We start from the raw sequence: 15,815 nt of genomic DNA on the forward strand, positions 1-15,815 counted from the left end.
TACCCGAGCGAAGCCTTGATAAAAGCATGGTTTTGTGCACACTGAAAAGCAAGCAAAATTAGATGCATTACAGAAAGCGGACTTTGTGGCTCTTACTGGGGATCATTGGACTTCCGTGACCGTTAGTAATTCTAAATACATCTAATTACAAAATGTTCAATGATCACACTGTTTTAGCCTAATGTACAAAATAATTTTGGCTAATGTTACTCAGAGTTTAAAGAGTAAGCTGGTCAAATTACCTTTTATGTTTCTGACTTATTTTTTGAAGAAGAAAAACTGCACTTTATGGTGAAATTTTGGTTATTATTATTTAAAGACAATACTATTCTGAAAATGTACTTAAAGTACTTAAACTACCACTTTATTTTTAAGTCTGCCCAATTTTAACCAGGGATGATATTTTTGTTTCTGTTTTGAATTCAAATGCAGTTTAAAGGCTTTTTTTCAGAAATTAAAACAGCTTCAGTTTACAATATTCATGTCCATGTCTATTATTTGATTCTGTAAGCCCACTAAAACCGTTTTAAATAAAAAAAAAAAACATTTACGATTTGGGGCAAATTTACGTGTGCGATTACATACGATTAATCAAGATTAATTCTTACACAGCCTCTAATTAATTGGATTAATTTTTTTAATCGAGTCCCACCCCTAATATATATATATATATGTAGATATATATATGTAGATTTGTATATATATGTGTATATACAGTATATATGTAGATATGTATATGTGTATATACAGTATGTATATATATGTGTGTGTGTATATATATATATATATATATATATAAACTGCTCAAAAAAATTAAAGGAACACTTTGAAAACACATCAGATCTCAATGGGAAAAAGAAATCCTCCTGGATATCTATACTGATATAGACTGGGTAATGTGTTAGGAACGAAAGGATGCCACATCGCTTGATGGAAATGAAAATGATCAACCTACAGAGCCCTGAATTCAAAGACGCCCCAAAAATCAGAGTGAAAAAATTATGTGGCAGGCTAGTCCATTTTGCCCAAATTTAATTGCAGCAACTCAAAATTGTACGCGGCACTTTGTAAGGCCCCTGTGTTCTTGTATACATGCCTGACAACATCGGTGCATGCTTCTAATGAGATGACAGATGGTGTTGTGGGGATCTCCTCCCAGATCTGGACCAGGGCATCACTGAGCTCCTGGACAGTCTGAGGTGCAACCTGGTGGCATTGGATGGACCAAAACATAATGTCCCAGAGGTGTTCTATTGGATTTAGGTCAGGAAAGTGTGGTGGCCAGTCATTGGTATCAATTCCTTCATCCTCCAGGAACTGCCTGCATACTCTCACCACATGAGGCCAGGAATTGTCGTGCACCAGGAGCCACTGTACCAGCATAGGGTCTAACAATGGGTCCAAGGATTTCATCCTGATACCTAATGGCAGCCAAGGTGCCTTTGTCAAGCCTGTAGTGGTCTGTGTGACCCTCCATGGATATGCCTCCCCAGACAATCATTAACCCACCACCAAACTGCTCATGCTGAATGATGTTACAGGCAGCATAATGTTCTCCATGGCTTCTCCAGACCCTTTCACTTCTGTCACGTGCTCAGGGTGAACCTGCTCTCATCTGTAAAAAGCACAGGGCACCAGTGGTGCATCTGCCAATTCTGGTATTCTATGGCGAATGCCAATCGAGCTGCATGCTGCTGGGCAGTGAGCTCAGGGCTCATTAGAGGACATGGGGCCCTTGGGTCACCCTCATGAAGTCTTTCTGGTTGTTTGGTCAGAGACATTCACACCAGTGGCCTGCTGGAGGTCATTTTGTAGGGCTCTGGCAGTGCTCATCCTGTTCCTCCTTACCCAAAGGAGCAGATACTGGTCCTGCTGATGGGTTATGGACCTTCTATGGCCCTCTCCAGCTCTCCTAGAATAACTGCTTGTCTCCTAGAATCTCCTCCATGCCCTTGTGACTGTGCAGGGAGACAAAGCAAACCTTCTGGCAATGACATGTATTGATGTGCCATCCTGGAGAAGTTGGACTACCTGTGCAACCTCTGTAGGGTCCAGGTATCGCCTCATGCTACCAGTAGTGACACTGACTGTAGCCAAATGCAAAACTAGTGAAGAAACAGTCAGAAAAGATGAGGAGGGAAAAATGTCAGTGGCCTCCACCTGTTAAACCATTCCTGTTTTGGGGGTCATCTCATTGTTGCCCCTCTAGTGCATCTGTTGTTAATTTCATTAACACCACAGCAGCTGAAACTGATTAACAACCCCCTCTGCTACTTAACTGACCAGATTAATATCCCATAAGTTTCATTGACTTTATGCTATACTCTGATTAAAAAGTGTTCCTTTAATTCTTTTGAGCAGTATATATATATATGCGCCAGCAACTCTCATATCAATGACAAAACAATTACATTAACAATCATCTTACGTTATTTTTAAAATGTTTGCTTTTCTTTTTCATAACTTCTTTAACACACTACTTCTCCGCTGCGAAGCGCGGGTATTCTGCTAGTATACAATAATCAGCAAAATGTCACATTTATAGTTGCTCACATTGTTTCACCATGGGTGGTGAAGAAAAAATAAATCTGATAACTGTCACCATTTCAGTTATTTCAGGTAGGTAAACAATGAGTACAAACTCACTTGAAATGGCATTTCAATGTTTTCAGCACACCATGGAGTACAGAGTAAATATTCAGCATAAATCTGACATGGAGAAAGGAGAAAATGCAAAGTGGCACATACTGGACAGAGCGAATGAGCGGCAAGAGAAGAGCACAATAGCGAATGATGATTCACTCACTAAGTTTCTGCAGACAGAGCAGACCTGAAAATGCAAGAACGAATGTTGGGCTTTACTTCTGAAAATGAAAGAGTCAATGTAATGTGGTACTTTACCATATATATCGCACCTTTAAATGCTGAAATCTTCAGCTTTTATTCAGAACTGCATTACCAGTTATAAGCATGTGTGATGTCACATAACCCGATCAGTACTCCAGCTGGATTTGCACCCTACAAAAAAATTTTCATCTATGAGGCAAATTTGCTGTCCATAATGAGAATACTATAAAAATACTTCATTGTTCTGCATAGGTTTATTGTATGTTGTGTGTTCACTGCTTGATTAAGCATGTTATGCCCCTCGCTATGTATCAGAGATCAGGTAGTGACAGGGACAGCCTGTCTAGTATACAATGCTGATCCCCGGCATCACAGATTCTGTGGGTGTTGGTTAATCATAGTGATAAGTGCTTGGAAGATGCAGAGAAAGGTAAAGGACTTAGAGTAATCTTGACTTGGAACATAACTTAATCTCAGGGAAACACATTTGAGCAGTGGTTAGCACTGCTGCCTCACATCTTAGGTCACATTTTTGACCACAGTAATCAGTCCAACATAGCTGGTAGATGATTCTGTAGCCCGCCATGCCACTTTTTGCACTATTTTAATCCACTTAAAATTAGTTCAGTTATTCCTTCTCCCCTACTTCAATGTATCTTGCAGAGTGCACAGAAATTCCCAAATATTTCCAAAACTTTCTGCTGTGCTTGTGGAAAAAGTGAATTCAATGTGGTTTATTCATCACTATTAATCATTGGTAAAAAGGTTTTTGAGAATATCCATAAACTTAGACAATGAAGAAAACCTGGCACAGACTTACAAATTGTCTTGCTGATGACATCATGTGGCACAACTTTCAGGACAATGACACTAGCAATGGATAATTGTGTCATAGCAAACACTCCTTAAGATGGTGGAGTAGTAGGTTTAGAAATATAATGCTTAAAAAAATGAAATGTTTTTTGAATACAGTGATCCCTCTCTATATCACGCTTCGACCTTCGCGGCTTCACTCCATCGCGGATTTTAAATGTAAGCATATCTAAATATATATCACGGATTTTTAAGCTAGTTCATGGATTTCTGGACAATGGGTCTTTTAATTTAAAGTACATGCTTCTTCAGTTTGTTTGCCCAGTTGATTTCATACAAGGGACACTATTGGTGGGTGGCTTAGAAGCTACCCAGTCAGAGCACGTATTACGTATTAAATAAAACTCCTCAATGATATACGATATGCTTCCCGCGCGGTGCTTGATTGTTTGCTTTTCTCTGTCTTTCTCACTCTCTCTGCCTGACGGAGGGAGTGTGAGCAGAGGGGCTGTTTGCACAGAGGCTGTTTGCGTAGAAGATACGGACGCTCCTCTACAAAATGCTGCTTTATCGCGGTGCTTCAGCATACTTAAAAGCACATATTGATTTTTTGATTGTTTGCTTTTCTCTCGCTCTCTCTCTCTGACATTCTCTGCTCCTCACACGCATTCTTTGAAGAGAAGATATGTTTGCATTCTTGTAATTGTGAGAAAGAACTGTCATCACTGTCTTGTCATCGAACACAGTTTAAACTTTTGACTAAAATGTGTTATTTCATGTCTAGAGGGCTCTAATAATGTTAACAGCGTGGGAGAGTTTATAAGGGCTTAAAATATATAAAAATAACCATACAAATATATGGTTTCTACTTCGCAGATTTTCATCTATCGCGGGTGGTTCTGGAACGCAACCCCCGCGATTGAGGAGGGATTACTGTACTTTTTAAATCAAAGTAAAAAATGATCCATCTTATAAGAAAAATTTACAAAGCAAAAAAATGTATGAGCATGGGAAAGATGCTATATAAATAAAACATATTATTATCAAAATATCACAAAAAAATTCCAAACTGAAAATGGGATTGTAAAACCATAACTTCAACAAAATGTGTCATTTAGCACAAAAAAATGCTCATAATTTCAAGTTTTTTAATTGTGGCATGATTCCTCATGTTTCATCCTTTCACACAAAAGACAGGGAAGGAAACCTCTTTATGAATTACTCGGCTTGTAGTAAATGGAACAAACCTTTTCATAAAGCATGGCAGTATAAACACCAGTGCAATTTTGCTTGAAATCAACCATATTCACTTTTTTCATTTACAGAGAACTACACGTTAAGTACGGTAGGAGTTGACCATTTTCAAACACAAGAGATCGATATTATAGTTTTGTAGAATTCAGCCCATATGGTATGTAATGCTATAGTTTCTTAAAGAAACATGTAACTTTTTTTATAACTTTCTAATCTAGTAGCAGTAGCAGGTAACTCAGTGGTTCTCAACTTGTGGGGCGGGCCCCCCTAGGGGGGCGTAAAGTAACAAAAAGGGGGGCGCGAAGATGTGAAAAAAAGAAAACAAGAATCAAAAATATGAAAAAATCTGTTGAAATCATAACAAATTAACTTAAACTACATTCTGATACTAGAATAATAAATTAGGAGTCAGATAAATGTTGATAAAAGTTAAGTAGGTATAATAAAATATGCATCTACATTTCAAAAAAATGTTGGGGGGGAGCGCGATTAAAACTGTTATGAAAACTCGGGTCACAAATACTTAAAGGTTGAGAAACGCTGAGGTAACTATTATTGAGAATGAAAAAGTCTTGACAGATATGCTCTGTTGCACCATGACCTTCACCAGAAGAAATAAACAGAAAATGGAATGAGATAAGCACTTCAGAGATATACTTTAGGACAATTGTTTACTTATATTTAAACAGAAACACTGGCCAGTTAAGTAACTGTGCTTAATGTCTCACAGTACATTAGTGAGATCCTCATGCTTCTAATTTACTTTCCAACTTCTTAGGTGCAAACAAAATACTTCCTTTAACAATCATAAGCTTAAACTTTTGCGTTACTATTTAATCTCATCAACTGATTTTAATGTGTATATATTTACAAGGCACATTCAAGCCCGCGAATAAATCACTCATACCACACCAATGCAAAATTATCATTTTACATGCACGCCTTTGGGACTTACTGGAGGAAAACACTGGAATATTTAAAGAAAAAGCTCACATGGACCCCAGCTTGGCATTGTCCAGGCTGGGAAAAGAAAAAAGCCCCAGAAGTTGTGAGCCAGCAGCACTGACTACTTTGACACCTTTCATCCTACTAAAAGGTATACCTTTTCTTAATAATCTAGTAATTTTTTTGTTACTTACTGTGTTTCCTCAATGACCTCTTCAATATCTTCCAATCTGTCACCTGGCAAGAGGAAAGCAGAAGCCTCAGAACCATTCTATGCTTCTTTTAGATGAGAAATAACATAAAATCAGTTTTGGTTAATCTGTCCCTGTATTCCAGAGTTATAAACGTGGAGCCATTGAGGATTCTTATACTGGGTGATTAACTCTTTCAGGGCGGATGTCAACGTTTGTCGACATTCAGGGGTAGAGGACGGTAATCAGCTGTATACTTTGACAAAACTTGCCATTCTGTTTTAGTTGGACCCTCTTTGTTAGAAGGAAAATTCGCTTCATTGCCTTGACCTTCAATTCCCTGCACATGAGAAGAGTAGCGATGAGTAAACAGCCTCTAAAACGACATAGACATCTGGCGACAGACCAAAGCAAAATTTGATGCAAGTGATCTGGAGATGGATAGCGAAAACGAGAGTGAGGTGTTCAGCTCATCGTGGTGCTGAACACATTCACGTAGCTGACGCACCTTCAGGATGGCAGTTTACAATGACAGGTTGCGTCTCACTGCGACTGCCACCACCACCTACCTTCCACGTAAAGACAACCAGGCAGCCGGCCCACCATGCATCCCTGTTGGCCATTGAGCCCACAGTCAGGCGCATGGAGCAGCAGATGCTTTATGTTGATTTATATGTGAAACCCTCACTTTGTGTGATTTTTAGAAAACTTGGGGAAAAAATATTCAGCCCTCAAATGGTTAAGCAAAGCTTCAAGGTTCACTATTATTTCCCATAACACAATGAATTACAGTTTATCTAAAGCTAGTCAGATATATAGAGAGAGAAACAGAGAGATCGAACACAGCTTGGTATCAATTTAGCTATTAATCATATCTGGAAAAGTTACAGTATACTTGAAATTTAGTTTTTTGGTTGGAAAAAGTATTGTCAGATAACAATACTAAAAACAAACATGGAAAAAATATATATTTACCTTCACCTAAGAAATTAAAAAACTATTTAGCAAAAATGTTCTGTATGGATTCTATGGTAAAGGTAAAGCAATCTAACCACTAAACAAAGTCAAAATTTAATTGATAATGAAAAATGCATCCATTATTAAAACAATGACTGTTTTTAAGCAGGCAGTGCAAAGTTGGATTGAAAGTTTCCCTCTGAACTTGGGTCGATCACTGATTTCAGAATATTTTTAATTTTAATTATCATAACTATTCATGGTGGCCCCAAAATCTGTACTAACCCCTACTCTCTCTTCTGTTCTTTTCCCAGTTTTCTGTGGTTGCGACCTGCGCCACCACCACCTCATCAAAGCACAGTGATGTTCCTACTTTGATGGATTAAAGGCCAGAAGTCCACATGATCATCATCATCAAGTCCTTCCATGAGAACCCTAAATACAAAGAGGACTGTTTCATTTATGTTAGGTAGAATGCCCAGAGGTGGCTGGGTGGTCTCATGGCCTGGAACCCCTGCAGACTTTATTTTTTCTCCATCTGTCTGGAGTTTTTTTTGTTTTTTCTGTCCTCCCTGACCATCGGACCTTACTTATTCTATGTTAATGAGTTTTGTCTTATTTTAATTCTTACTTTGTCTTTTTTTTCATCATGTAAAGCACTTTGAGCTACATTATTTGTATGAAAATGTACTATATAAATAAATGTTTTCAAGAATTAACCATGAAAGTGAAAGGAACTGCTCTTCTTCTTCATTAACACACTTTAGCTAGTAGTTCAAGCTTAAATATGTCATCATCCATTTTTTATAATTAATTCACTCAAATTAAAATCAATAAATTTTATTTAAGACTTTTATGATGTCTTACTTACTTGATCTGGTAATTTTACACATTTGTACACTTCTTGCAGGTAGAATATTCCTGGAGATCTGTTTAAGCAACCCCTAAGCAAGCCCAGGATGGAGATCACATTGTCATGTTGTCCTTTTTCAGGCTGTGGTTCCTCTCTGTTTTTTGCCCCCTGGTTCTAAAGACTTATTTTTCCATAACCACAGTAGCATTGTACTGTACACCTTGCATTGCAGTGCTTTGGCATACAACACATTTTTGTATAAGAACGCACCCCCCCTCCCCGTCTCTGTGCCATTGCTTTACCGAGTGCAGGAGAAACTGTGCTTTGTGCTTCCCAAAGACTTCAACCCTTTACTGCCATTGATTAGATGGGTTGGAATGAATGGAAGAGGAAGAAATCTCTGCTACTCAATTCTTTGTTTTCAAGAGACAGAAAAAAATACAACTAAAACTAAATTGCATAACCAAACGCTGATACAGAAATATTGTGCCCTGGAATGAGTTTGGGTCCACTTGTCTTAGCAGACATTAGAGTCTGTTGTGCCTGTTTTGTGAACCCATGTTTTGCCACACAATCATTGATTTGAATTCTGCTTATTTATATGACTTTGTGGATTTATTTTCCTCATCTCTCTCAATGAAGAAAAGTGTATAATTATCTAGCAATGCAAAGTGCAAATGGGATTGTAACAGTGCTAAGATTAGAAATAAATAGGGGTACTAAGAAGGCCAAAAAATAACTCTTTCAAATAACTAGGAAGCATACCTTGTACTGAGTAGCAGCAAGGTTCTGCTAAAGACTAAATGGGATAAAATCATAGCAGCTTTACTGGCTGTGTCTTAACTTTTCTGATTAAAGTTTAGCCTACACAGAAGAGACTGAAACTTTTCACGAATAATAATAATAGTAAATACTGCCTGTTTAAAATGGGATGCAATCTAAGTAATCAATTTAGACCAGTAGTGGGCAGTGTTGGTCCTGGAGAGCTGGAGTGGCTGCAGGTTTTTGTTCCAAGCCCGTTTCTTAATGAGAAGTCAATTGTTGCTGATGAAGTACTTATTGCTTAAGTGATATTTGGATGCTTCATTTTAGTGGTCTCGCTTGTTGAGGTTCCCCACCCTTAATTGATTATTTCAGTTTTAAACAGCAGCATTCACTGTTTTAATGGCTCCTCATAAGCAAAAAAATGCAAATGCAAAGGAGCCCGCAGTTCTTCATCTAGCTTGTTTCCATTTATATTTGTGTGAGTTCATCATGCACTATTTGATACAATAAAACACTTAAGAGAAAATGTAACAGAGTGAAAAGGATCTGCTTCAGGCTTCAAATCATTTAGATGATATTCTGGGAAAGGAAAAAAATCTACTAAATAACAGCCTAACATTGTAGACTAACAAGCCATAAAACTAAATAAGGTCTGATATTAGCAAGGATTGGTTTCTAATGAAGCAGTTGGGTTGGAATGAAAACCTGCAGCCACTGCGGCCCTCCAGGAGCGACATTGCCCACCCCTGACCTAGACCTCAGCATTAACGTTTGCAGTGCGCCATGCAATGCTTATGTCTCACATACTGTATATGCCATTTGTTATTAGATTCATAAAAGCAGTGTTAATGTTTGTGATGCACCATCTATTGGAATGGCAGAAACATAGCAAACAGGACAGGCACACGGCAGACACACAGAGACATATTCTTTTATTAAGTTGGACGATGAATGTTATTTATATAGCACCCTAAAATAGCATAGTCATCCATGGGTGCTTTACAAATTAAGATAGTTAAAACAATAAATACAAACAATAATACTATTTAAAATTATAAATTAAAAAAAGGAAACATTTTAACAGAATAAAACAGAAATAAATATTTTTTAACTATAGATTGCTAAAAGCACATTGAAACAAATATGTCTTTCATTTTTTTTTAAAAGTAGTCAGTGTCTCAAAGCTTCAGACAGACGGTGGGAGATTGTCCCATAGGCAAGGTCCAATAGAACAAAAGGCTTTGTTGTCCACTGCACACAGTCTCATCTGTGGAACAGCCAGGAGGTTAGGGGACTCGGAACTGAAAGAATTAACAAACGTACATGTGATAAGTTAGTCTCAAAGATGGACAGGCACAGTCCACCCAATACATTTGTAAAGAGTAAGATCTTAAAACAGATCTTCTCTTTAACAGATAACTATTGCAAGGATCATAAAATTGGACTTCTAAGAATGAATTTATGGGTTTTTGTTAAAACATGTGAACCACTGTTTTGGTGTGTCGAAGAGGGAATTACAGCAGTCAAGACGAGATGTGACAGAAAACATAACAAACTTCTCGGCCTCATGCATTCATAGAACAGTTCTAATTCTTTCTTTATTCTGTAAATAGCAGAATAATGTTCTGGAAAAGGATGCAATGTGACTTGAAATGAAAGTGAAGAATTACATTTAACCGTAAGATTTGTAACCAATGAGGAAACAGGTATTAAGTGAATATCAATACTGAAATATTTTATGTTGGACTTTTTTACCTGACAAGCCGTGCCTACAAGTATAACCTCTGAGTTATTGCTATTTAACTGGAGATAATTATTATTAATCCAATTCTGAATATCACTAAGATAGCGAGTGTCTTGAGTCTGTAGAACATGAGTACGGGGACTGGCCTAGAAAGAAATCTGAGAATCATTAGCATAACCGTGGAAAGACATGTTACACTGACTTAAGATTTTACTCAAAGGTAGCAAATAAATCAAAATAAAATGGGGCCAAGTACAGACCCCTGCAGAACTCTAGAAAAAGAACCCAACTAGTTTTTAACTGATGTTTCCCAATAGCAGTTAATTCCTTTCAGCATTTGAGATAACTACAGAACCACTTCAATGCAGCACCAGAGATCTCAGTATCAGTCAGACAATAGAGTAAACTTCCACGATCTAAACTATCAAAAGCAAAAGTTAGATTAGGCAAAATAAGAAGGCTTTGTACCCCTAAATCTGTAGCATTGAGAAGATCTTCTACAATCCTTACTAAGGCAATCTTAGTGTTGTGGAAAGCTAGAAAACCAGACTGATAAATCTCATGTAGCTCCCCTGCATCTAAATAAGACTGAAACTGCAAAGCAACAGTCTATCCACCATTTTAGAGATAGATAGATAGATAGATAGATAGATAGATAGATAGATAGATAGATAGATAGATAGATAGATAGATAGATAGATAGATAGATAGATAGATAGATAGATAGATAGATAGATAGATGGCAGTCACAGTGAGGCATTATGCAGACATATCTCTGTTGATATAAAATGGCACTACTGCAGCGGGTGGAGGAAGACCTGTCCAGACACACTTATCACAACTATGCTCTGACCCCTGCTGTGTTATGTCTCTATTATTAAAAAATTCCTAGTTTTTCAGCTGGTTTTGAGTATATTTCTTTATATTAATTTTATGTTTGCGTTTTTTTTTTTTTTGTTATGGGGAGTTATTTGGAGTCATTATAAGTTTTGTTGCCATTTTATTTATTCTCCTGTTGTCGTTTTGGTACTGATCATGTAACCATGACCTTCACCTATGCCGATATCTTCAGTATTTAACAGTATAAATATGGCAGCAATTGGACATGGCAATTATCATTCAGTGAATAAAACTGTTAGTGGAAAATTTGTAACTTAGTTTCTAAAGCAAGAACTGAGGTTCGTTTTAAGTTTTCTGACTTTGACTTTCTGTTTTGTTTTAGCCAGGGGTTTTTCCTTGGCTTAGGTCTACATTTCTTTTCTTTATCTTCTTTTTTTAAGCTAAAGTATTCGTTCTGCGAGTATATAATTTTTGTTAATATTGTTATGTTTATGCTTTATTTATTATCAATGTATAATAAACTGTTTTATTATGTCTCTTGTGCCCTGTGTGTCAAACCCTCAAGAGGCAGGGCCACCCTGATGTCACCATTCCCAAGACTTCCCTCTGGATATTTCAGATCCAGAGAAGAGGACATTCAGGTAATGGTGCACTGAAGTTTTAAGTCATTTTATAAGTATTGTTTTTTTATTAAATTTACTGTTTTTTAAACCTTCTTTTGCTCTGTTTGCTGGATTTTGGCTTTGGATGATGAACTGGGGCTTGTTTTCATTGTACCTTCAGATGTACCTAAGATATTTTTGAAACCAGACCCTCTTTTCAGGCCTGTGCAGGCTGAAGCAGGTCAGTAGATTTTGTGATTAAGATGTCTGGGATGAGTTCTGTTCTGGGCTAGCCTTGTGGGCTTATTTTGGAGGCCTTACAACCTTTTTGCAATTTCTGGGACTCTGCATAATAACACTTTGTTATAAGACTATTCTCTCATTTTGCCCCTAAAAACTTGTCATTCCTATTCTTGTGTGTTGCTGGTTACTCCCTACAACTGTTTTAATCAGGTAGTTTTGATTAAATCACCTTCTGTTTATTTGCTTTATCACAATAATATTCAGGTAAGATACATGCCCACATCAACCTAATCTGCAGTCTTCTGTATCAAACTAGGAATGACCATCAACCAACATAACATGAGGGTGATTAAAAACATAAAAAAGAATTAGAATCACTGAAATGCACAGAAAAAAGCAAGTTGAGAGAGAAACCTTCAATAACTGAAGTAAAGCTAATCTCTATGTCATAGGGCTATGTGACACACTACTGTTGTATACGTAGGGCAATGTTGCAATGAGAAACTTTATTATAAACCTGAGGGCAAAATAGACAGCCATTTTCTTTGACGAATATGATAACATATTCCCTCGCTATATCTCGCTTCGACTTTCGCGGCTTCACTCTATCGCAGATTTTATATTTAAGCATATCTAAATATATAACGTGAATTTTTTGCTGCTTCACGGTTTCTGCAGAAATGGGTCTTTTTACTTTTGGGAAATGCTTCCTTAGTTGGTTTGCCCTATTTGATTTCATACAAGTGATGCTATTGGCGGATGGCTGAGAAGCTACCCAATCAGAGCACGCAGTTAAGTTCCTGTATGCTGATTTGCTCAGCAACGGAGCTCTGAATTCGATTCCACTGCGTTAACCAGGAAGTCTCGTCTCGCTTATTCAGCATCAATGTGTTTCGCTGTGTAAAGAGTTAACTTTTGTGCTCTTTTGTGTTTATCTTAACACATCTTTAACTTTGTTAAGTTTGTTCGACCCTCTCCGCGTCCCCAGTTCACCTTCAGCCCCTTGTGATGTAATAGTGGTAGGTGATTCTATTGCTAGAAACCTTAATATCGCATGCCCTAATGGGAAATCGTTTGTTTCTTGTTTTCCCGGTGCTCGTGTCCGAGATGTGATGAGACGTGTGGCGATAATCTACAAGAAGCACAAGGAGAGGGCAGTTGGAGCAATCATTTTGCATGCCGGGTGTAAACGATATAAGGCACCGACAATCAGAAATCCTCAAGGCTGACTTCACAGCTTTGATTAAAGACACGAAGGAGAAGACCCCATCAGCAAAGATCTTCATTTTGGGTGCACTACCTCTCGTCAGGCGATCCAACGAGTACTACAATCGTCTGCTAGGATTGAACAACTGGCTACAGGGTTTCTGCAAGAAGCAAGACATCGGTTTTGTCAACAATTGGAATCTCTTTTTGGAAAGGCCGCGTTTCTTCAAGCGAGATGGCCTGCATCTGAACAGTTTCGGCGCCCGGTCCTCTCCGAAAACATATCTAAGGTAATTCGTTTATCTTGACTATCTATCTCTGCTCTTAACCCCTTCCGAAATGATACTGTTGTGCTAGGAAATGATAAGTGTTTAATAGAATCTTCCGTTAAAGTGCACAACATTAATACTGTAATAAGCAATTTTAATGAACGTAGAAAATCTAGGTAATACGGCATAAACTCCAATAATCTAATTAAAATTACTATTTTAGAGGAACAATGTATTAAAACTATAAAAACAGATCACAGATTAAACAAAAAATACACACAGAGCGGCGCTAATAAAAATAATTTAGTTCCTATTCCAAATATCAATAACGCATATAGTATTCATCTCTGCCCATCCGCAAACATTAAATATGGCACTATTAAATGTTAGAGCTTTAACTAACAAAACGTTTTTTATCAACGATTTTATTAGTGATAAAAAAAATAGATTTTATTGCACTAGGTGAAATGTGGCTTAACTCAGACGGCGCGACTGTTTTAATCAAATTTGCGCCTCTGGATTACCGTTTTACTCTTTGCAAACCGCTAGGGAAAAAGGGGGGCGGCTTGGCAAACATTTACTCGAGACGGTTAAAATGTAAAGACGTCAGTTTTGGTAAGTTCAAGTCCTTTGAGTATCTCGCCGTTGTTATCCATGGAGTTTCTCAAGTTCTAGTATTATCCGTGTATAGACCTCCAAAATTCAATGCGTCTTTTTTTGAGGAATTTTCTGACTTAATGTCAGTTTTAATTACGAACTATGACACACTCCTAATAAATGGCGACTTTAATTTTCAAATAGATAATCAATGTGACCTAAAAGTAAAAGAATTTATGAACCTCCTGGACTCTTTTGATTTGAGACAGCTCGTTAATCAGCCTACACATAAAGCAGGTCATACGTTAGACTTAGTGATTACTAAATGAGTAAAGTTGATTTAAAGCAGATCATTGATATCGGTCTATCGGACCATTTTCTTCTACTTTTTAATATAGAAATAATGATAAAAAACACCCATGAGAAGCATATTGTTAAAAAACGCTTCTTTGACTCAGCAGCTTTAAAACTTACAAACATTCTAAGCAATCAGTCCGTTTATAGTGCCAACTATAATAGTGAGGATAATGTAAATAGTAAGGTGGAAAGATTTAATACTAAAGTGAGAGCTGCTGTTTACATAGTTGCACCTGAAAAGACAGTTAAAAAATCTTCTAGCATTATTATACCATGGAAGACCCAAAGAGTGTCGAATTTAAAGATAACATGCCATAGAGCTGAGCGTAAATGGAGGAAGACTAAACTAACTATCCACTATGAAATATTAAAAGTTAAAATAACAGAATACAATAACACTGTCCGTCTTGATAGGTGCTGCTATTTTTCTAAGATTATAAATAACAGTCTTATTCTCGACGATTGATCATCTGCTAAACCCAGGTAACTCAAAAGAATGCCTCCTAAGTACTTTCAGTAAAACCTGTGAGGCTATTGCTGTATTTTTCAACCAAAAAATTAATATTAGAAATAACATAGTGTATCTTTGTGCATAGTCAAGCCCTTTGTTATGGCTCCAAAACGATCTGCTCCTGCTACTGCTTCAGGGGTCATGCCCAAGCGCCAACAGAAGATGCTAATGATTGCCGAAAAGGTAAAAGTTTTGGATATGTCGAGGGAAGGGAACAGCTACACCGCTGCAGGATGCAATTACAGCATCAGTGACTCCACGATTCTTTTTATATAAAAAGGAGGAAAAGAATATAAGATCTACGGCCACAGTGTCCTTTAACCAGGGCGCAAAACGAATTGTAAGTGGACGTCATAAGGCGGTAGTCCAGATGGAATCTGCTTTAGGGATTTGGATTGAAGACTGCCGGAAGAACAACAACGGCGGTGCTACACAGTCGCCTGAAGAGGCTCCTTTGGAAGAGCTGTAATGCTGTCCTTTGTTTTGCAGTAAAATTAAACTTATCGTCATCGAACAAGTCGTCGTGTCATTGTTGGTGAATAACCATAATTAATTTTCTATGTACAGTACTTAGTATATGTATGTATGTTTAGTTTCACTGTACACACATTTTACTGATACAATTTTTCTTGCATTGTATGTATTTATTGCTGGTGGCCTGTCGTAATGGCTGTAACATGTGATATCGGAGATACTCGATATCTTTAAAATAATATTTAGGTTTTACTGTATATAAACAGTGTGTTTACATACATAATTTTAATGAATCTTACCTAATATCTAAGAGAATACAAAGGGTTTATGCTGTATAACTGTGCGGG

The 15,815-nt window shown here is 37.3% G+C and overlaps 1 protein-coding gene across 4 annotated transcripts in view; it reads right to left on the reverse strand.

The window, feature by feature from the left end:
- LOC120539398 (troponin T, fast skeletal muscle-like) overlaps positions 1–15,815 on the reverse strand; it is a 151,226-nt gene that overhangs the window by 61,929 nt on the left and 73,482 nt on the right. For all 4 annotated transcript variants that reach the window (XM_039769416.1, XM_039769415.1, XM_039769413.1 and 1 more), the window contains one exon: positions 6,054–6,096. In XM_039769416.1, the coding sequence (XP_039625350.1) occupies positions 6,054–6,096 (43 nt within the window). The remainder of the gene's footprint in view (positions 1–6,053; positions 6,097–15,815) is intronic.

Source organism: Polypterus senegalus, chromosome 11 (genome assembly GCF_016835505.1).
Source record: "Polypterus senegalus isolate Bchr_013 chromosome 11, ASM1683550v1, whole genome shotgun sequence".
NCBI lineage: Eukaryota > Metazoa > Chordata > Cladistia > Polypteriformes > Polypteridae > Polypterus > Polypterus senegalus.